At 45.3% G+C, this 22,853-nt stretch overlaps 1 protein-coding gene across 1 annotated transcript in view; it reads left to right on the plus strand.

Moving 5' to 3' along the window:
• Window positions 1-22,853, plus strand: part of TMEM144 (transmembrane protein 144) — a 230,710-nt gene that overhangs the window by 56,291 nt on the left and 151,566 nt on the right. The window contains exons 3-4 of the mRNA XM_086962354.1: window positions 10,181-10,303; window positions 20,506-20,605. Of these exons, the coding sequence (XP_086818480.1) occupies window positions 10,181-10,303; window positions 20,506-20,605 (223 nt within the window). The remainder of the gene's footprint in view (window positions 1-10,180; window positions 10,304-20,505; window positions 20,606-22,853) is intronic.

Here is a 22,853-nt window from a genome sequence, read left to right on the forward strand (position 1 = left end):
AAATGAACAGAAGATTGTGGGGGGAACCAGCCAGCGAGCCACAAAGGTTCACTGATCGGCCCTGAGGGTCATAAATGACGTGTAAGTACAAATGGCATGGTGTGTTTTGGAAGGTTACCCTCCCCACGGGAACCCCTAGAGAAGCCTGAGTTCCATACTCTATCTTACCCATAGCGTGACTGGAAGGAACATCAGTTACCCATCAGATACGTTTCTTGAAGTAAGAGGACGTCTATGCTAAGGCGTTGCACATAGCGCAGGACTGCTGTGCGTTTAAGCCGATCCAAGAGACCATTGACATTCCACGATAAGACCTGGAGGGACGCCCGAGGAACAGTTGTATCGTTCATGGTGGGTGGGCTGTGGATCTGGGTTGTATGACCTTATAGGGATGTGAGAGCCCGCATATGTGCGAGTGAGCGCAAGTAGTGCAGTCGTGTCTGGCCCCTGGAGAGTAAGCACGAGCTGATCCGTGGTAGCTGTAACAACAAAACAACAAAAACACAACTTGGGGAAAAAAGTATCCCAAACCTCCCCCTCCCTACATTTCAAGAACAGAAGCATCTGTCGACCCCCTCATCGTAACAGTAACAAAACTAGAACGTTCTGGTTGGTTGCGTGGAGGACCACTCCATATGGACGGATATGCAGTGGTTCCGCAGAAAAAAAAGATAAGTGAGCATGAAAGTCTATCAATGTTCAAGATCCCCACCGAGGGTACTGTAGGCCCATGGTTTCTTTTTAACATCCGTGTAGGAGCGTCGGAGTTCTTGCACCTCACTAGTGTAGTCCGGGACTACCATAACATTTTGGTTTTGGAATTTGAGGGGTCCATTGCCATGTGCCGTCCGTAGGATGGCATCCCGATCTTTGAAGTTGAGGACTTTCAGTATGATAGGGCAAGGTGGATCTCCAGGGGGTGGCTTAGGTGCGAGGGATCGGTGAGCTCTTTCAACACCGAACCATGTCGAGAGGGCGTCCTTGGGCATCCACGATGTGATCCAGGCCTCGAAAAAGGTGGCTACCTGGTTCGTCAAGACCCCCTTCGGGAAACCCGACCAGGCGGAGGTTGTTTCGACGTGCGAGTTTTTCAGTATCTTCGGCATGCCGGGGGAGTTCCCTGGTGTGAGTGCGGATGTGTGCTACCTGCTCTTTCAGTTGTGAGATGTCGTCCTCCGCTGTGGATATGCGAGACTCGGCCTCCGTAAGTTGTGCAGTGGCATTGCGGAAGTCTTGCCGGAGGAGGGATTTTTCCACTTTGATCTCACCAATCTTCCCCTCGATGAACGCCTGCGAGACACTAATTGCCTGAAGAATGTGTTTAGGGCCCTGTCCTGGGGGGTAGTGGGGCCCCCGCCGCCTACCTGAGGGGGTCCTGTCAGAGGTGGTGAACCGGTCCATCTTCGTCTGCATGGGGGCCGGTGTGGACTTAGTGGCCCTGTCTCTCCCCATGGTTGATGATAGATCCTACCGCTACAGAGATTCCAAGGACCAGGTGGGGGGAACGGAGACCGTGGAGACCCTACACGAGAGCCAGGAACCCCAACCAGATCGAGAGGCTGTCAGGTGGAGCCACAGGGTCTGTGTGGGAGGCAGGCAGCAGGGAGGGCCAAGCCGTGTGGTGGATCGGAGCGTCCCACAGCACAGTCTGCATGGCCAGAGACTGTGGCAAGGGCGTCGGTGGGGGCACCCGCACCAGAGAACGTCCACGATAAGCATAGGCAGGGGCAGGGTGGAGCCCCCTAAAGGAGGGGATGGGGGACCAACAATTCAGTAGTCTTTGGCAGGGCCCTGTGAATGGACGAGCTCGGCCTCAAGTCCGTGGACTGCCAGCCGATTAGCCGTGGGATGCGACGCCCCTGCACTCTCGTGTGTCAATGAGGCAGTGGGGAAATTCACAGCAGGGGGAAGGCCTCGCCAGTGGGTAGGCCGGGTGGTCTAGAACTGGCGCCCACAGGCCGCTGTGCCCAGGGGTTGCCTACAGCATCGCCCGCACCGCCACCTGATTTGGTGGCCGAAGTCAACCCCCCTCGGAGACCAGGCACTGGGGCTCAGGGATATTGCCGGCTCCAGCTCCGCGGATGCAGCGGGCAACCCAATCCCCCATGCAGCGACATAGGCAGAGGAAGGTCTCTGCAGCTCACCTCTCTGGCTCGGCTGGGACATGGCCACCTCTCTTTCAGATCCCCCGTCCCCCGGGACAGCACCAAAGCGTAAGGCGAGTAGGCGTCCCACCGCACCAGTCCTGAGAAGGAGACAGCCGGTCCCCGCCCCGCTCGCCGGAGGATGTAGCTGTCAGCCAGGGGCACAACACCACATCCCGACTCACAGGCGCCACTCCGTAGAGCGCTGCAGGCACTCCAGCTGATTTGCTGGTCGAGAGGCGGAGGGTAATGCTCTTCGGCCTGGTGCCCGTCACCGCCGCCCAGGGGGCGGCAACATCGCAGGTGGTGGGAGTCCACAATTGCCGCTGAGCCGAACCTGCTCACAGGTCACCAAGAGCCCACTCGGTGCCAGGGAACAGCTCAGGATGACTCCTCTGCCGCGGATCAAGCAGCTCCAGCCGGCACAACCAAGAGAGAGGTGCCACAGGGCAGCTGGTAGAAGGCTGCCATGATGGGAATGTCGGGCCTCCGCGGATCGCAGGCTCAGGACGGCCTCCGAGACCCCATTGCAACATTTCAGGCACAGGAGACCAATGCCACCGTTCCGGGGAGTCGCTGCAGGCAGGTAGGGATCACGGATGGCTGCCGTAAATACCGGGATGCGAGGCGGATGACGGAGAGGTCCGGAGCACTCTTAGAGTGCGACCGCCATCTTGACGCCTCAGGCCACGCCCTCCTCTCAAAAATAATTTATGCGTGAATAACCAAATACACATTTGTAACTAAAAGTGGCAAAATTCTAATTTCACAATGTTGATTGAAACTCTGGAATATTCTGATAATAAACATTAGAGTGATCATATCTGAATCAAAATCGTTTAAAATAAACATTCACCTGCAATTCTAAATGTTATGCCCTCTGTTCAGTAATGACATTGCATTTCGTATGAGGCAAGGATATTGCATGCTCTTTGAATAACCATCTTAAGCATTAACACCAAGCTTATTCCAGAATGCATGTTTGACCAGTGGAGCCCCCCAAAATTAAGAATTCATACTTCCTTAATGATTTGCTTGCATGTAGTAAGTAAGCAGCCCCTAAAACTGCGGCAGGTGACACTACCACATCAAAACTGAAATGTGTTGTGTCACTCCTGCATATGCTAACTGTGCTAACATTTCAGTCTGTGCTTAGTGACTCTGTCTTATATTAGACTTCAATATATATTTTACTAATTGAACTGTTATTAGATAGAAAAATGATTCTGCCCAATTGAAGCATTGTCCTACTAATACCAATGAAGTGCTAAACCTAATAGAAACACAACCTTCATCACAAAGAACCATATTAAGGCTTTGACACTCTATCAGCAAAATAAGTTGCTAGTTATGCAGTGTACATACTAACAGTTAAAGCATGACATCATCCTGTGTCTTTCCTGATTTAGAAAACTCTATTTTTAGGTCTCACTCTCGAGACCTATTGTCGTCGAGATGCCTCTCAAGGGAGACAGACCGGGGCACGAGCAGATTGTGGTCTGTGGACGCGCACATCTCCTGTCCCGAGGCAAAAGCATGCAGTTTCACTTTCGCATCGACACTGCACTTACACCAGGCTTTTAGTGGACAGTAAACAACACAGCATTCAACATGTAAGTCTTTAAATGTTTTAAATGTAGATATACCCCACTTACCAGCAATTGTGGTGACTTTGCGCTGGTCTCGTGTCTTCATCGGCATACTCCATCTTGATCACAGGAGCACCCTAAAGTCTGCATTGCCGCCACTGTGCACGAGCCGCAGATCCAGGAACAGCGCATGCGCGAGCAGCCCTCGCGCTCCTATCCCCCCCTGTCTCCTCCCCGGCGCGGATGTGGAGCACAGGTGCCGCGATGCTTGTTTTCAAACAGGTCTTTACCCCACAAACTACAGTATTCCCGATTTGCTCATAGACCACTGCACCTTAAATCCTGCCCTTAATACATTATTTCGTTAGACAAACTTTTCGCAGCCCACACCCATGCCTTTTAGCACTTTCATTTTACATCACAAGCTCATTTGTGGTGCCTTACCGCACGTATTCCCGTTTGCCTCCTGCTTGCTTTCTCCCTTCCCTGCCGGGCCCTTCTGGAAGGGGTCTGTGTGGAGCACGTGAAGGAGTGAGTGAGAGCGAGGACCGGCACGTGGCAGGTGCATGAGTTCAGGCCTGAGAAGGCGGCAGAGAGGACGGGGTCTCGGCCATGGTGAGAGCCTTTGTTTCATCACTTCGGGCTGTGTTCAACTTCCTGCGGTTGTCGTTGGCGCTAATTAGATGCGGGTTCCCGCTGGAAAGCGACCGTAAGTAGAACTCAGCCTCCATGGGACGTGATCGCAGAGGGTTTAACATGGGAGGGTGCTTGGAGTAAGATTGTCTTTCGTCGGGGGCAGGTAGAGAGTTTCTCCTGTTAAGGTTTTGACCCAGGGAGAGGGGAGGGTGCAGAATTATAGATTTATTTTTACGCTGGTAGAGTGCGACCCCAGAAAATGAGGGGGCATAGGGAGAGATGAGTGCTTTGAGAGCAGGGCTGTTCACTTGGGGGAGCTTTTCAACGGCGTCACTGGGGGTGGTAGTGGGGGGGGATGTATGATGGAGGCATTTTATCCTATTGTTTTTGGGTGCCCCATACAGGACATATTTTGGTTGGGTGAACGTTTTAATGTTATTAATCATTTCCTACTAATCTGAGCCTGCAAGATGCAAAACGATTAATGAGATATATATTTACATTCTCAGAAACGAACCACAGAAACCAGCGGAGAAGTTAAGAGAGTCACTTTCTCAGGGAAGCTGCACGCTTTGCCCATCCCTCAAAACATCTCCGGATGGAATCCTCGCAGGGCATATTTTAGTATTTTGTATTTGGGGAGGGGCTCCTACTACACGATCCGTAGTTTCACGTTTACCCCACGCTCCCTCTCCCATAAAGACACTGAGGATTGCGCGTCTGGTCCACAGAGGCACAGATGTCATTCATGCCTCTCACTCTTTCAGGCACTACTTTTTATGGTCTCACCTAAAACACCACATGCGCTGTCCATTGCAAGACATATTGTTAGCTTACGGTGATCTTAACGCCTGTCCCTTATTTGCTGTTGGCTTACGTCATTGTCACTCATTTTCTTGCTTCTTATACATTGGTTCTCTGTGCGTTCCTTCGTCATCTTGTGTCTATCCATCCCCTGGAGCATAAACACATTATTTTGTCCTTCCACAGCTCACTTTTTCAGGCACGACTCTTCTTTTTTTCTTTTTATTTAAACACTCTGTGAGTGCATGTGTTTTCCATCTGTATTCTTCATGTATTCTTCCCCCCTCACCCTCCCACTCTGCTGCACTCCAGTTTCCTCTATTAGCTATGTGCTTTTCACCAACAAGCCCATGTTGTTTTCTCACCTGTGTGCTCAACTCTGCTGTCTGTTTACTTCCCCTCACCGGTGTCCTCCATTTTGCCTCTCCCTCACACCTTCTGTGTTGCTTCCCAGCTGCTAAAAAACAAAAAAAGAGTTCCCATGTTTTTGTTATTAATCCAACTTTGGTGGGTGCCAGCCTATATAACGTGACCGGGTGTGTGAAAATCTTTTTACTTAAGTTCTTTAACCATGTAGCTGTGCGGCGTTACAAAAAACTTTGGCATATCTAGTAAGTCCCAAAGCTGAGACCTATTGGCTTTGCCAAACCTTATTTTCAGTTTGATTAAGCAATCCACAAGAATGCATGTTTTCTGGCTTTCTTGCTTATGTACTTCTCATCCACTCTGTGCCACACTTCGTATTGCTGTCTCTTGCTCAATGTACCCCCCCACGCCGTCCTTGATGCACTCCCCCCTCCTCCTTGCTTTTTTGCCCATTTGCTTGTCCATCCAGTTCCATTTTGTTCTATCTCCTGCCCGTTTGCCCACCTCTGCGCTTCAGATTGTGCTTTGTTACACCAGTGCCCCCTACCTACTTAAGAAACAAGCATTTCCAATGCAATAGGTCTCACATTTACGCGAGTTTAAGCTATTGCCATTGCAAATAACAATGCCTTTTATTTTTGTTTTCATTTTAAAAACATAAATAAAAGGCTTTGTCATATAAAATGCCAATAGCTTTAACTCGTGTAACTGCGAGACCTACTGCATTGCAAATGCTTGTATTAATAGAACAATCTAGCTGTAGATGTTGCTATGTTTAAGATTAGCACAATTTACATATGACTCGATTCATGGCCTTGGATAATAAAATAATGCTGAGGCTGTAGATGTTACTCTGTCAAAGATGAGCACAATATATCGATTACTCTGGGAATTGGTTTTAACAATAACAGAAGGCTATAGCTGTATATGTCACCGTTTCATAAATTAATCTATATTTGTTGTGACGATCATATTTAAATTACAACAACCTAGTTGTACATACAAAACTTTTGAAGATTAGCACAATGCATCTATTACTCTAGAAGGATTGGCTTTACTAATAAAGGAATGCTATAGCTGTATGTGCTGCTCTTCTAAATATGTTTATTTTTTAAACAACACAATAAGGTTGCAAAGTGGTTTTTTTAAATATAGAAGAATTCAGCAGCTATAGATATCACTCTTTCAAAACCCTGCATAATTTATGCGGCACTCCTGATTTGGCATAATGGGTTTATTAATCTTGCAGCAGCAGGCGTTACTGTTTCGAAGTTTGCACAATGTATGCAGCACCTAATGTTTGTTTTCAAAAATAGAAGACTCTCGTAGCTGTAGATGTCACACTTTCGACGATCTTCATAAGGTATGCGGCATTTGACCTTGTGCCCTGTGTTTTTAAGCTAGTAGAATCCCGTAGCTGGACATGTTACGTCTTTGACGTTTTGAATAATTTGCGAATCCTAATTTTGGGCTCTTTACACAATTTACAAAACCTAATTTTTGGTGTCTTCTAAACTGACGTTATGTAGTTTAAAAACAGAAGGCTCCTGTAGCTGGAGATGATATTCCGTTCAAGATTTACATAATTTAGAGCACTCTGAGATTGCCACCTCGTGGTTGTTAAAATAGAAGTATCCTGTAGCTGCAGACGTTCATCCTTCACGATAATCATAATTTAATGGCATCTTAAGTTTGTGAGGTGCGGTGTAAAACACAGAAGAGTATTGTAGCTGGAGATGTGACTCTTTCTAAGGTTTGCGCACTGAATGCAGGGGGGCTGTGCATTATACATGACGGTGACTGATGGCAGCTGCTCTGGGCCTTCACGGAATCGCCTTCCGTGCTGCCCTCTGCAAGAGCGGTGCCACCGCAGGCGTGAGCTCTGTGCGCCCCGGAAGCAGCCCAGCGCCGGAGCCTGCTGTCTCGTGAAGGTGAGTTAGCCAATACAACCCCTGCCCTATTACTCAGTTTCCAAGACCTTTAGGCTGGCGGATCATTAGATTATGGGCCCAGGCCTCACTGCTGCTCCCTGTGCCTCCTCGACGCCCTTCATACTTCATCTCTGCCCTTGTTGGATCTCTGTACCATGTGCATACCCAGTGCCCCTGGCGGCCCCTGTGTCCTCTCTGAACTCCTGTGCCTCCCTGCTGCCCTTGATGCCTCCTACCTTAAACCCGTGCATCCCTCACTCCCCCTGCCCTTGATGCCTCCCAGCTGAACCCCATGCATCCCTCACTCCCCTGCCTCCCTGCTGCCCTTGATGCCTCCTAGCTGAACCCCGTGCATCCCTCATTCCCCTGCCTCCCTGCTGCCCTTGATGCCTCCTAGCTGAACCCTGCGCATCCCTCACTCCCCTGCCTCCCTGCTGCCCTTGATGCCTCCTAGCTGAACCCCGTGCATCCCTCACTCGCAAGCCTCCCTGCTGCCCTTGATGCTTCCTACCTGAACCCCGTGCATCCCTCACTCCCCTGCCTCCCTGCTGCCCTTGATGCCTCCTACCTGAACCCTGCCCCGTGGCGTTGCCCCAATGAAGCTTTCAGGAATCCCAGAGGCAGGGCTCCCGCAGCAACGGTGCGAGCCGTGCGTGTCCAGTCGTCGAGGGAACCCCGAGAGCTCTGGTGAGTGGGGCTTGGTGGGGGGCGCAGTGCTGGTGCTCGTTTATTGCATGAGATGAGAGGAGGGATGGGGCCTGGGAGAAGTGGGGTTTTCTGCTAAGCTGCTCTTGGGATGCCTTTACCTGTTGCAGTTTCTTACTTTTGCCTTGGTGACTGCTTCCTGTATGCTCTGACAATATTCAGCATGTTTATTCCAAGTTTATTTATACCCCAAGGAAGACTACCGCTCCCAGAATGCACTCCGTTCATTAAACATCATGTATTTCAGTGACATGGAGTTACCTAGAAGCAACATCTATCGGCTTCATAGATTTTCCGATATGGGTCATGACCAATTTATGGTCAAAGGTTCTTCATTTCCTTTTAAGCTGAGCACTCATTTACCAAAAAAAGTGTCTCCCCCCCTGAACTCCTCTTTGTGACATAATCTGCTAAAATGCTTTAAAATGTTTTCAGTGTGTGACAGGAAGGGCGGGCCTGGGAGTAGTGGGGCTTTGTTTAGGTCTCTGGCGGCCTCGTGACGCAGGGTGTTTACCTCAGCACCCAGTGATGGACCCCTGGGCGCACGGTAGCAAATGAGCTGTCAGCGCCTTCACGGTGCCCCGGATGCTTCTTCACAAGTAATTTTTAAACTACATTGGCTCTTGGAATTATGCTCTGAGGCTCTGTGTATGTATGTGTAGCTCTGTGTGTGTGTGGCTCTGTGTGTGTGTGTGGCTCTGTGTGTGTGTGTGTGTGTGTGTGTGGCTCTGTGTGTGGGGGGCTCTGTGTGTTTGTGTGTGGGGCTCTGTGTGTGTGTGGTTCTGTGTGGCTCTGTGTGTGTGTGTCTGTGTGTGTGGCTCTGTGTGTGTCTGTGTCTGTGTGGCTCTGTGTGTGTGTGTGTATGGCTGTGTGTGTGGCTCTGTGTGTGTGTGGCTGTGTGTGTGGGGGCTTTGTGTGTTTGTGTGGGGCTCTATGTGTGTGTGTGTCTGTCTGTGTGTGGCTGTGTGTGGGGGGCTGTGTATGTGTGGGGGGGGCCTCTGTGTGTGTGTCGGGCTCTGTGTGGGGCTCTGTGTGTGGCTCTGTATGTGTGCCTCTGTGCGTGAGGGGGGGCTCTGTGTGTGGGGGGGGGCTCTGTGTGTGTGTGTGTGGGGGGCTCTGTGTGTGTGTGTGTGTGTGTGGCTCTGTGTGTGTGTGTGGCTCAGTGTGTGTGGGTGCCATTTATTTATCTGTTTTCAAAACCAACACATAAATAAAAATGTTGTCATTTACAATGCCAATAGCTCTAACTTTTGCAAAGACGAGACCGTTGCATTGTAAAGGCTTGTTCTTCTTTCTGTTGGTACTGAAAAAAGCTAGTCAGGGAGACACACGTGCTGGGAATGCTTTTACCTAGATTATGTTAACAATACTATGTTTCTTATTCATTGTTCTATTTGTTGTACATCTAATGAGGCACACTGAGCCCTATCATATCTATTTTCACTTAGTATGCCAAAGGAATGTACAGACTAAGCTGAAGATTTAATTAATAATAGAGCTGAAAGCCTTTTATGTAGATAACTGTATTTTAGTGCCTAGACTACAGGAGTTATGAACCTATTCTGGTCCTCTCTTTTAGTGTGGCTATTTAATTTATAAGTACACCATGATTATTGTGGGAGGAATGTTACCTTTGCTCCTTGAAACCATTGGTTTCCTCTGAGTAAAAGATGAATGGGCGAGACAATAATATGTTGGACAGGCTAATGCCTATGCATGAAGACTTATTGGTCTACCAATACCGTTGAATATACCAGCTACCAATTATTATCTGGTGGCTCAGTGCATCAATGCATCAACTGCATGGATCTGTATTTGACCCCGCAGTCATAGGTTCACTTGGCCTTCATCCTTTGAAAGGTTTATGAAATGAGTACTATTGAGTTGGGTGACAATGAACTTCTGTTATTTAGTGCTAAAATAGCTAAAGGTGAACATGCATTTTACAATTTCACAATATGTTATGTAATGAAGAATCGGTACTAAAACTGTTTTCTTTCTTCAGGAATGTTCTTCCAATGGATCCTTTGTGCTGCTATATGGCTTGTATCATTAGTGGTCAACCTTATTCAGAATTCCCCCAAGTTCTGGCCTCTTGCCATGGTTGGTGGATGTGTATGGGCTACAGGTGAGGAGAGAACAACTTGATACCAACTTAGCGAAAGGAGAAAATAATCATGATTGCTCTAACCGAGTGCTGATGACTGTGAGCTACTATGCTAGTATAGTGGCCAGTGTAGGGTGTTGATTGTATGGTGGACAAAAAGTGATATCAGTACTGTTCCAGTATAAGAGTTTGAGATATCATACTGCTCCTTTAGAAATGTGTTTTTGAAATCAGTTTTGTGTGTCTCTTTTGGTATTGTTATTTACTTCAAAATGTAATTTATTGTCTTAAATATCTTAGTTATCGTAATTATGTGTTGTTAACTGGATGCCAAATCATATGCTTGGTGTAGTGTTTCATAATTTCTGAATAGCATGAAAGTCACTGTCAATATGCACTTAAGTACCAATGTTGGTATCTTTTGACCTGTGCAGAACAATTTGCACTGTCACCAGTACAAAGTTTGTTTTACTCCGGTTGGCCAGGCTGAAACTAGTATAGATTTGATTTAAGAATGCACTGCCACTTTTTCAATCTATAATCCAGAATTGGTTTTGCAAATTGCACCGCCACTGGTGAAAACTGCAAAATTCGACTAGTTAAAATTGACAATGACTAGTACATGTCTATACGCACTTTCTTTGACACTAATATTTATATTTAACATTTTCTGGTTGGTTATTTCTAATGAAAGATGCAGTTGCACATACTTATACATATGCCTTTAAAGTGTTCTCTTGCAAGGTGTAAACAATATATAGATATGTTTTCAGGGGCGTTGCCCAAAGGAGCTAAACAAGTTAGACATTATGAAACTTCGAAATGGCTGCAAATACGTTGAAGAACTGGTTGATGTGGCAGTAGGTAGAAGCTCATTGGTATAAGAGGACCGTTGCAGAAAGCAGAGTAGAATGCAGTTTGCGGGTGAGTGGTGGGAGCATTGTGGTATGGGTGCTATTGAAACATTTGTTTATTTAGCTGGCAATCAAGAGAACCACAGAAACATCTATATCTTATTCCCATAATAAAACAATAGTTTGTTACAGCAATTCCAAATATGTTTCATGCATTGTGAAATGATGCTTCTTCTTTAAAGATTATTTTTTAATGGGTAGGATTGAACATTGTTCATTTGACCCTCTCCTCACAAAACATTTGTTTAAAAAATCTAGCTAGAAGGGCCATACATTCTGTATATTTGTGGCGAGATTGAGGAAAAGCCAAATTTGCACTTCTTGATTAGCCTAAATGGCTGCCATATTTTGCATGTCACAGTGATTTACATTTGTGAGTCAGGCACCCAGTTTGTGATGGATCTGTGTTCTTGCATGCATGGCAGTCTGATTGCCAGTCAGTGTTATAGCTCTTTCATAAAGAAATGACATAAGAAGTCAGGGTTCCCCAAAATATTTTCAGCAGTCTCTTAGTCAGGGAGTCGGACTGTTCTAGGATTATTAAGCCATTGCTTGCACACCTTGCCCTCATTTTGTTAATTCTCTCTTTCTTCAAGGTGGACCATAGCTTGGTTACTGTTGGCTTTCATATCTGAATTGCTTCTTCTATTTTAAACTGAATAGATATATACGGCGCTCTGGAGTCAACCTGTTTTTTTTATTGGCACCATTATACCTAGACGTGAATATATGAGTTCTGTAAAATATATGCTAAGCAAACCTTTGCCATTGGGATGAGAATGATCAGTGGAACAGTTGTACAGTAATGGATGCCTAATTTGCTTAGAAAATAAATAAATAGATGCCTGTTTATCTGTAAGGATTTTTAATTATTCAAATTAAACCTTCTGGTAGTTAAGTATAGGATAATGACATATGATGAGGAAGAATTCATGTTGTTTGTATATATGGACTCTTTCTCTAATCACTAGCATTCAATTGAGTTTAATATTAAATACAGAATTGCATTCTCCATCCAGATAACGGACTGCACAGCTCCCATCAGTCTTTCTTCATATTTGTTTGGCTAACCTGGCAGGTAACTAGTTTGGAGTATGTCAATATCAAGTTTTGCAACAAGTCTTTAAATTCTGTTCCTGGGTCCATTCAATGTTTTCCGTAGGTTTTTTCATCCCCTGTGTGCTATGCACCCGCCTTACTCCCTCTGTGCTTGGTGACTGTGCAGAACAGTAGCTATCTCTTCTCCCAGAATTTAGTAGGATAAGTGTGAGTAGTACTGGCTAGCCCATGGTGTTGTCTAATAACAGCAGAGTCAGGTAGGAACCTCTCAAAGATTGCCTTATTTCTATTGGTTTTTCTTCTCTTTACACTGATACCGTATCCAGGCCTCTAATGTTTATTCCCATTGAATCAGTCCTTTTACTCCCTAGAAATTAAAGAACTTAATAGAGGCAAGGCCAACAGCATCACATGAGGAATGCGTGTGATGATAAGATAAAAAGCGGGGTGAACTTCAATATTCTTGAAGTACTACCTGTAGGTAAGCAATATACTTAAGTGGACCATTGGTTTACGGAGTATGCTGTGGTTGTTCTTTATAGTAAATAACAGATGAAAGATAATCTTCAGTTAATTTATTTGAACATTTACTCCACCGTATCATAATGTAGGGGTGCGCAAAAGCTAAAGTAGGGGTGCGCAAAAGCTAAAGTAGGGGTGCGCAAAAGCTGAAGTAGGGGTCCGCAAAAGCTAAAGTAGGGCTGCGCAAAAGCTAAAGTACCTAGAAGGTCCGCATCTATAGTTTCCTTTTTAACCTCTGCGGTGGGTGTATTGTTATCTGAAATTGCCATAGGAGAAAATGAACTTGGACTTGAGCCTAATACTGTAAATTTACCTAGCTTATCCCCCACCCTCTTGAAAAATCCTGTTCCTCTGGAGCCTACTGTCCTTGTAAATAATCCACCCGCGCCCCGGAGATTGAGGATTTACCCCGGTAGAGAGGGTGCCTGTATCCCCTAATGATACCCTATGTGAACTACCTAGTACTGACACTGTAACCAAGGGCAATCCCAATACCCATAACAAGGAGACAAAGAGAGCTACAAAAAGGGTGTACAAACGGGACAAAACTTTTAAGGGAGACCCTCTGGATAATGACCCAGTTCTTATAAAGAAAATCCAGTCTACTGTGCGGGTCATGGTCGAGGAGATCTTTACTACTAGATTGGAGAAGGCTTTAACAACAGCAGAGGCGTAGCTAGAGCTTCTGGCGCCCGGGGCTATCCCCCAGATTGCCGCCCATGGCAGGTAGCGGCGGGGAGGGTGGATCTGGTGAAAAATTTCAGCAAGCAGCAGGGGTGGATTGGCAGGGTTTAAGTTACAACGCCACTCTCTACTCCACTGCATAAGAAAGGGTGTGAAACTGCGGTGTAAGCCTAGAGCAAACCTCGAAGGTCAAGTCTCAGTTGATGAAGGCCCACCAGCACTAAAATGGTAGCTAAATGCATAAGTAAATGTATCCCTTCCTTCCCTTCCTCCTCTTACACCTCTCCATACTGAACTGCTGCTACAAGACCACAGCAGTAAAACCACCCGCTAGACATCAAGCACAACACCAAAACAACTCCCACATAGGTCACACTCTACACCCACACTCTACCAAACAACAACAGTATTTAGAAACATAAGCAAAGCTATAGCAATAGAACAGCTTCATTATCTCTTCCATCCATGCATCTATTTATTCATTCTTTCACCCTTCCATCCATCTACTGGCATCCACGATTTCACCTTTAGATTCTGTCATCCATTAATTCTTTCATCCATCATTCAATATTTCCCCATTCTATCCATTTATCTATCTATCCATCCATCCAATTTGCCATCCATCTATTATGCCATCCATCTACCCATCCATACAGTCTAAAAACCAACCATCCACTCTGCCACCCATTGATCTATTCACTCTGCCATCCATTCTCTTTCCATCCATCCTCCACTCTTTTATCTTACCATCACATCTGCCATTCATCGATCAACTGACATCCTTTCATCAATTCATTACCTCTTCCATTCATCCACTCAGCCAACCATCAGCCTACTCTGCCATCCATCCATCCATCCTCATATCCTCTCTTTCATCCATCCATCAATCCACTCTGTCATTCACCCTCTCTGCCATCCACTCTGCCATCCATTCACCATCCATCCACTCTGCCACCCATCCATTCATCAACTCTTCTATCTATTCATTCAACCACCCATCCACTCTGCCATTGATTAATTCATCAATCCACCCACTCTGCTATTCAACCACCCATTCATCCACTCTGCCATGCATCAATCCCCTCCACCATCCATCCATTCTGCCATGCATCTGCTCATCCATCCATCCATTTATCCACTCTGCCATCCATCCTGCCATTCATTCATCAATCCATCCACTCTGCTATCCATTCATGCATTCAAACACTTTGCCTTTAATCCATTCACGCTGTCATGCATCCATTCATTTACTTGGCCATCCATCCAATCTGCCATCCATCCATACATTCATTCACTTTGCCACCCATCTATTCACCCTGCCATCCATTCATCATCCATCCACTACAACTTCCATTCACAGATCTTTCGCCCACTCATCCAGCCCTTTACTCTATCCTCCTTTCAGCTGTCCCTCCACCTATTCATCCACTCAACTATTCATCCATTTGTTCTGCCATCCTTTCACTTGTCCATCCACCTATCCATTCACTCACTCGCCCATCCACCCATACCTTTACTATACTTTCATGTGTCCATCCATCATCATTCACTTCTTCTTTCACCCACTCATTCATCCACATATCCATTCATCCTCCTACTCCATCATCCCTACTTTTTTTTCACCCTTTTCTTCCAACATTCCTTCTTTCTTTCCCTGTTCTATTTACCCAGCAGTCGGTTTTCCTCTGTGGCTGTGGGAGTGCTTCCGGTTTCCTCGTGAGACATGTTTGGGGTCCTTCTTGCTAGTCCACAAAATTTAATGAACTGAATTTGTGCTTATTGCGGCACTGGGAGTGAGCCTCTCATACCAGAGCACACGAGGACGGAGACGAGAGCAGAGAGACAGGCGGGGCGAACATAGGAGGATATTTGACTTTTTTGGGAGCACTTCAGTCAACGTCGGGCATCGAAACGCTTACGAGAAACTGAATGAAAAAGTGCAGTCCTATTCTAACTTGCACAGTGCACTTACATATATGTGACATGTGCAGTGCTGCTCGACTATGTGCCTAAGTAAATCCTGGGCTGGCCACCAGTACCACGCAGCTGCCGCCCCCAAAATAGTGCCGCCTGGGGCGGACCGCACCCACCGCACCCCCCTAGCTACGCCAGTGAACAACAGTTGCCAAGGACATTGTTGATACTTTGAACATTTGTGTTTCGAATCTGCTGGAGAAGTGTGAACGTATCAATTCTTTTTTAATTTCGCAAAATCAAATAACATGTATTACCCAAACATCTGTCCCGACCGGATGTCCCTCACAGCCAGGGGTGGGGTTAACTGGGAGGCCTGGGTTAAACCTTATGCCCGCGAAGCCTGAAATGGAAAAAAATTCGGAGTCAGTTATTTGTCATGACTCAACAACCACCCAGGAAGGTGAGCAGGTGAGGTTTGCAACAAGGGAACCCAACCCTGAGTTAATTGCACCCCTATCTAAGCTACATTAGAAACCCGGGGCTTTACTGCACGGGCTTAATACAGCGAACCAACCTTATATCAACCTCCCGCCGGTGGCAGCTCCGCTAGTGGCAGTTCTTGTGAGAGTCCCCCCTCTGGCAAGTGGGGAGGTGGAATCGACCGAAGCATTATTATCGTTGACCAGAAACTGGTGCGATCGTAATTGCTCAGGTGACTCCAAAATCTCCTCTTATATTATGATGGCCAGACGGGTGGGGTGGATAGGAGGGATTAAGAAGGGTGTAACTGGGGATTGTGTAATTGTGAACTTTAAATGTAAATGTAATGTAATGTAAATTGATACTTGTATAGCGCACTACTCACCCGCAAGGGTCTCAAGGCGCTTGTACGAATACCGCTGTGGAACCCATCCTGGCTTTCCCTGTGAGGCATCCACTCCTGGGCACCCCCAAGGTGGAGGCCAGGCATCCTTAGCATTGTGGGGGCTGTTGTAGAGATTAAGCAAGCTGTTGCCCAGAGTTGCAGAGTGGGACTCCATGATTGGAATAGGCACCGAGGCGAGAATTATCAGGTCCGTGGAATTTTGAGCCCAAGACCCGCTGAGGCGGGGAATTGAACCCTGGTCCCGGACTAGACCTCTGCATCAGGGTCTGCCGCTCTAATCATTGAGCCACACTTTAATAATCCCCATGCAGCGTCCCGCATGTTGTGGGATGCTTCAGATCTTAAGGGGGATGCTTTTGGAATAAGAGCATTACCACTAGGGTATTTTTACCCCCCGCATCCCTCAAGTAGAATAGCGACAAGGATCAGCTGCCCAGAACAGCCTATGGGGAATGCTGCTCGTAACATTCAGAATGCCTCAATTGGGGTTGACCAGTCCAGCTGGAGTATCGCTAGAACTTCTACCCAGTTAAACACTAACCAGTGAAACATTAGTAATACTACCATCCTTCTTACTAATAGATTTTCGCCCTTGTCATGGCTTGATGAAAATGATTGACTAGCCCAATCTGCAATTTGTACCCCAGCTAAGGAACTCAGTGCCCCTGAAGAGCTTGGGGCTACTATAAGACTAATGAGCTGGAACATTGCAGGGTTACGCTCTAAGAGGGAAGATGTTAACTGGTTAAGTTTTATCCGTACCCATGAGATTATAGCCCTACAAGAAACTTGGGACACTGATTGTAACCTGTGGGTTGACGGATATAGATCTTACTCCAAGCCCGCCTGTCCAACTACAGCAGGTTAGGCAAAGGGGGGGCTGATGTTTCTTATATGAGTTAACCTTCGTGCCTCGGTAAAAATAATAGATTCAGCTTCACCAAACTGTTTAATAATTGACCTTACCCCAGTGAATCACCCGAAGACGTTAATTATCAACTTTTATATTTCTGGTGAATGTGTGACCCCAAATTAACATTTGTGTTATTTGACACGGTTTTTAGAACTATATAAAGTTCAGTATACCACTTTTTTTTCATTATCCTTATGGGAGATTTTAACATTCATTTATGTAACCTTAACTGTCGTATAAATGTACCCTACGCCCCCCCCCCCCTCCATTCTGACCTACCCCATTTTGAACATACCCCCAGAGGGGAGGCACTGGAAGAACTCCTTTTACATGCAGATCTCTACGAGCCAGGCTTTTTTGATAAAGGTGAGCGGGTCGCTACTTTTGAAGCTAGAGGTTGTGAGTCCATTATTGATTATACTTTTATATCCCCTGCACTCTTAGGGATTACACTGAAGTATAACGCATCCCTTTCCCCTTTTAGTGACCACAACCCAGTGATTCTAAGGCTGGAAAAGGGGGTCTGTCCGGAGATTGTTAAATCTATACTGTCAGGCCCTACCTCTGTGGTTCCAAAAGACCAAGGGAGGAGATTGAAATGGGCAAAAATATTTCCTGTTCACTTCCATGATAGTCTAAATTATAAAGTTAAGGCAGAAATCAAGGACTGTTTAGACCCTTTAAATCCGGGTAGGGATACCATCTTAGCCTTTGAAACCATCTGTAGACAAGTCGCTACTGACCTCACCACCACCCAGAGCCCTAGAGCAGGTCAGGTAAAAAGATGGTTTGATTCCAAATGTTTTAGAGCCCACCAAAACTTGATTAAGTCACTTGAAAGTGTCCCCCGGGATAAAATCCTTTTAGCTCGTTTGAGAAAAGAATATAAACTTATTGTTCAGACACGGAAAAATGAGGTTAAAAAGATGGCTTGGGATGCCCTAAATACGCAAGAGGTCCTTAAAGACAGTTCCAAGTTTTGGACTATCGTTAATAGTCCTCTGCTTACGGGGGATGAAAATGGGGCACTTGATATTAATATTTCAGATGACGAATGGTTGACCCACTTTGAAGGGATCTATGCAAGCAATGAGGGGTTTGAAACCTTCCAGGTGCCTGTTAGTAACCCTCCCCTACCTACCCTAAGTTTTAATGTACAGGATGTCAAGAAGGCAATAATGGACTCTGCTAGCAATAAGGCCCCTGGACCCGATGGGGTTCCAGTAGATTTTTACAAGAGTAATGAGGAAGTTTGGACCCTTATCCTGAATAATGTTTTTAATGTTAGTGCCTCGCAGGGGTTCCCCAAGTCCTGGTCAAAAGCGATTATATTACCTGTTTTTAAAAAGGGGCAGAGAAGCGATCCAAGGTGCTACAGGCCCATTTCCTTAATTGATTCTGCCGTAAAAATCTTAGGCAAAGTAATCCTGAATAAGGTATCAAATTGAGTGACAGAAAAGGGGATCCTGTCGGATTCCCAATATGGGTTTAGATCTGGAAGAGGCACAATGGATCAATGCCTAAACCTGTATTTATTGATAAGTAAGTACACCATTGCTACTAAAGGCTCCATGTATATGGAATTCATGGACTTGTCCACGGCTTTCGATTTAGTAAATAGATCGAGGCTGTGGACCATTCTTCTGGACATGGGTTTAGATCCTAGCTTGGTATACTTCTTAGCTGACCTGCATCAGGACATGTATGCGGCAGTGAGGACGTCCCATACGGGAAATTGTACCCAACCTTTTATATCAGGTAGAGGGGTGCGACAAGGATGCATATTGGCCCCCTTACTTTTCACACTATATATAAATAGTATTGATAAAATCCTAGGGGAAGCTACCCTGGACATTCCGCGTGTGGGAGGCCAACCCATCCCGGTCCTCTTATACGCGGATGACACCGTATTATTAGCACGCACTTCGCTAGGCCTCCAAAGACTCCTGAACGCCTTCGGTGATTTCATGAGTTCCTTGGACCTGGTTGTTAATATAGCAAAATCACACGTGCTAACTATGGGACCCCGAAAGGATAAAGTTAGAACATTTTACTGTAAAGAGTTGGAAGTCACCAAAGTTAAGGTTTTTACTTGCCTAGGAGTTTTATCCGACGACAGAGGATCATGGGCCCCCCAATTTGTAGCCAAACGTAACAGTGTAAGCAGGTCTTCATCTGCTATACTAATTTTTTCTCGTCGTCTGGGTGGTAAGCCAAGTCAGGCGATCCTTGCAATCTATAAAGCTAAATGCATCTCAATAGCGGTGTACGGTGCAGGAATATGGGGGTACCAGAAAGCAGAGGGGTCCAGCAGACTGAAAACACATTTTTTCACTCCCTGCTTTCCCTACCCAAATCGTCATCTACTTTTGCTGTCCACCAGGAGCTGGGGATGGAATATGTCTCAGATCTGATAAGCATGGCCCCTCTACTCCACTGGATCAAAACATGGCAGAACCCAGAACTCATTATGAATCGTCTGATTTTAAGGGACTGTATGCTTTTAGATAGAGCAACTAACATCCCATGGCTCTCTTTTATTACGGAAATGTTTCATAAATTAGGGCGCCCAGAAATGTATGTTAACCCGGTGGGAGTCACTAAAGCTGATGTTAGCTGGGTAAAAACACATTTTTTGTCTTTATTGGCACAGGAACGTGAGAGCGAGGAACTTAAAAAACCCATGGTAAGGGCTCATTACATCTCCACTTATTGAACCCTACTTTAAGTCAGTAACCAAGCCGTTCCACCGCTGGTTATTGATAAGGTTCCGTTTTAACTTGATTCATTTTATATTGGGGAACTATCAAGGCTGGAATAAACCGGAGGATGCAGCACTTTGTGAATGTGACCACACCTCAATCCAAGATACCTCCCATTTTGTATTGTTTTGTGACCTATACTCCGACTGTAGGAAAAAGTTTATTCTGCCACTTTTACGAGGAAAGGGGTTTTTACAGGTGAAACCAGCCTTATTGTATTTGCAACTACTGGACACCCCATGGGTTATTTATAACATGGCAAACTTTTTAGTAGCTGCGGCTAGGAAGAAGACAATTAGATGCCCCGTATGGACTATTACATGAATGATCTTTGCATTTTTAATGTATTTTTTAACATAATACATGATATATATTTGTATCTTGATAACCTCTTCTTTTAACTTTGTTATCCATATGTATTTTTGTAATGTATTGTGATATTGATGAACTTTTATGATTTTAATTAATCGATTAAAGTGGTTTTGAACTTGAACATAATGTAATCACATGACTGCATGTCTGTTAACTAACATATAACTGTACCATTTGTTCCTTTCTTCCTGCAGGTAACATAACGGTTGTCCCTATTGTTAAAACAGTTGGTTTGGCTCTGGGGCTTCTACTCTGGGCATCCGCCAACTTGCTAACTGGCTGGGCAAGCTCAAGGTATATAAGTGAATTATGATTATCACGAACAAAGTAGAGCAAAATATTGAAAAGTTTCCTGGTCTACAATTTTCCCTTGTAACAGTTTTTTGGGAAACTGATCAGATTATTTTTGGCACTGAGATTGTCTTTTTGGCATGAATAAAAATGTGAAGAAGAGGTAAAGAGTGTGGGCGGCCATGGCCAACCGCTTATGGTGTGATCCGTTTGGACGGATGGCTCCTGCAATGCTGCTCTGAATCTGCAAGAATCCTTGCTTCAGTAGGTAGAAGAAACAAGCATTTGCAATAGGTCTCGCATTAGGAAAGTTTGAGCTATTGGTATTGTAAATGACACATTTTTTATTTATGTTTTGTTTTTGAAAATAGCAAAATTAATAGCTTTGTCATTTACAATGCCAATAGTTATAACTTTCGCAGATGTGACACCTATAGCATTTGTAATGCAATATGTGTTGTATTTACGTGACTTACATGTATTGCTATTACAAATAACAATGGCTTTTAATTTTTTTTCAATAATTAATACTTAAATAAAAGTTATTGTAATTTTTAATGGTATTAGCTTGAAGTTTTGTAAATAACTTTTGTGAAGATTATGGTCAGTGTATTTTATTGTGACGAAAATCCAAGAACAGAAGTGAAATATTAGCATCTTTTTGTTAAATTTGTAATAAAGCTAGCTTGAAACATTGAGAGAACATATTTGAACCAGGTGTTGTTGAATGGTTGCACAGATTGATGCTGTGGTGGCGCTGAGTGATGTTGTGATGGCGAACGAGTGATGCTGTGGCATTTAGTGATGCTGTGGTAGCGCATAGTGACGTTGTGGTGCCCCCTGAGTGATGCTGTGGTGGTGCGGATTGATGCTGTATGCTATGCTATGTTTTGCTATCCTATGTTGTGTTTTGTTATGCTACGCTATGTTTTGCTATCCTATGCTTTGATTTGTTATGTCATGCTATGCTATGTTTTGCTATGCTATGTTTTGCTATCCTATGTTTTGCTATGCTATGCTTTGCTATGCTATGCTATGCTATGCTATGTTTTGTTATGCTATGCTATGTTTTGTTGTGTTTTATTATGCTATGCTTTGTTTTGCTATGCTATGTTTTGTTATGCTATGTTATGCTATGCTATGATTTGTTGTGTTTGGTAGGCTATGTTTTGCTATGTTATTATGTGTTTTGTTTTGCTATGCTATGTTTTGTTGTGTTTTGTTAAGCTATGCTATGTTTTGTTGTGTTTTGCTATGTTTTGTTATGCTATGTGTTGTGTTTTTTATGCTATGTTTTGTTATGTTATGCTATGTTTTGTTTTGCTATCCTATGCTTTGTTTTGTTATGCTATGTTTAGTTTTGCTATCCTTTGTTTTGTTATGCTATGCTATGTTTTGTTATGCTATGTTTTGTTGTGTTTTGCTATGCTATGCTTTGTTATGCTAGGCTATGTTTTGTTGTGTTTTATTATGCTATGCTTTGTTTTGCTATGCTTTGCTTTGCTATGTTTTGTTATGCTATGCTTTGTAATGCTATGTTTTGCTATGCTAGTATGTGTTTTGCTATGCTATGTTTTGTTAAGCTATGCTATGTTTTGTTATGCTATGCTATGCTTTGTTGTGTTTTGTTATGCTATGCTTTGTTGTGTTTTGCTATGCTTTGTTGTGTTTTGTTATGCTATGGTTTGTTTTGTTATGCTATGTTTTGTTTTGCCATCCTATGCTTTGTTTTGTTATGCTATGCTGGTGAGGGTGTGTGAGGGTGAGTGAGGGTGAGGGGGTGTGAGGGTGAGGGAGGGTGAGGGGGTGTGAGGGAGGGTGAGGGGGTGTGAGGGTGAGGTGGTGTGAGGGTGTGTGAGGGAGGCTGTGTGAGGCTAAGGGTGTGAGGGTGAGGGGGGTGAGGGTGTGTTAGGGTGAGTGAGGGGTGTGAGGGTGCGTGAGGGTGAGGGTGTGTGAGGGTGAGGGTGTGTGAGGATGTTTGAGGGGGTGTGAGGGGGTGTGAGGTAAGTGGGTGTGAGGTGGAGTGAGGGTGAGGGGGTGTGAGGGTGAGGGGGTGTGAGGGTGTGTGAGGGGGAGGGTGTGGGGTTGTGAGGGTGAGGGTGAGGGTGTGAGGGTGAGGGTGATGGGGTGAGGGTGATGGGGGTGAGGGTGTGTGGGTGTGTGAGGGTGTGAGCGGGTGAGGGTGTGTGAGGGTGAGGGGGTGTGAGGGTGAGAGGGTGTGTGAGGATGAGGGTTTGGGGGTGTAAGAGTG

This window comes from Lissotriton vulgaris, chromosome 3_1, assembly GCF_964263255.1.
Source record: "Lissotriton vulgaris chromosome 3_1, aLisVul1.2, whole genome shotgun sequence".
NCBI lineage: Eukaryota > Metazoa > Chordata > Amphibia > Caudata > Salamandridae > Lissotriton > Lissotriton vulgaris.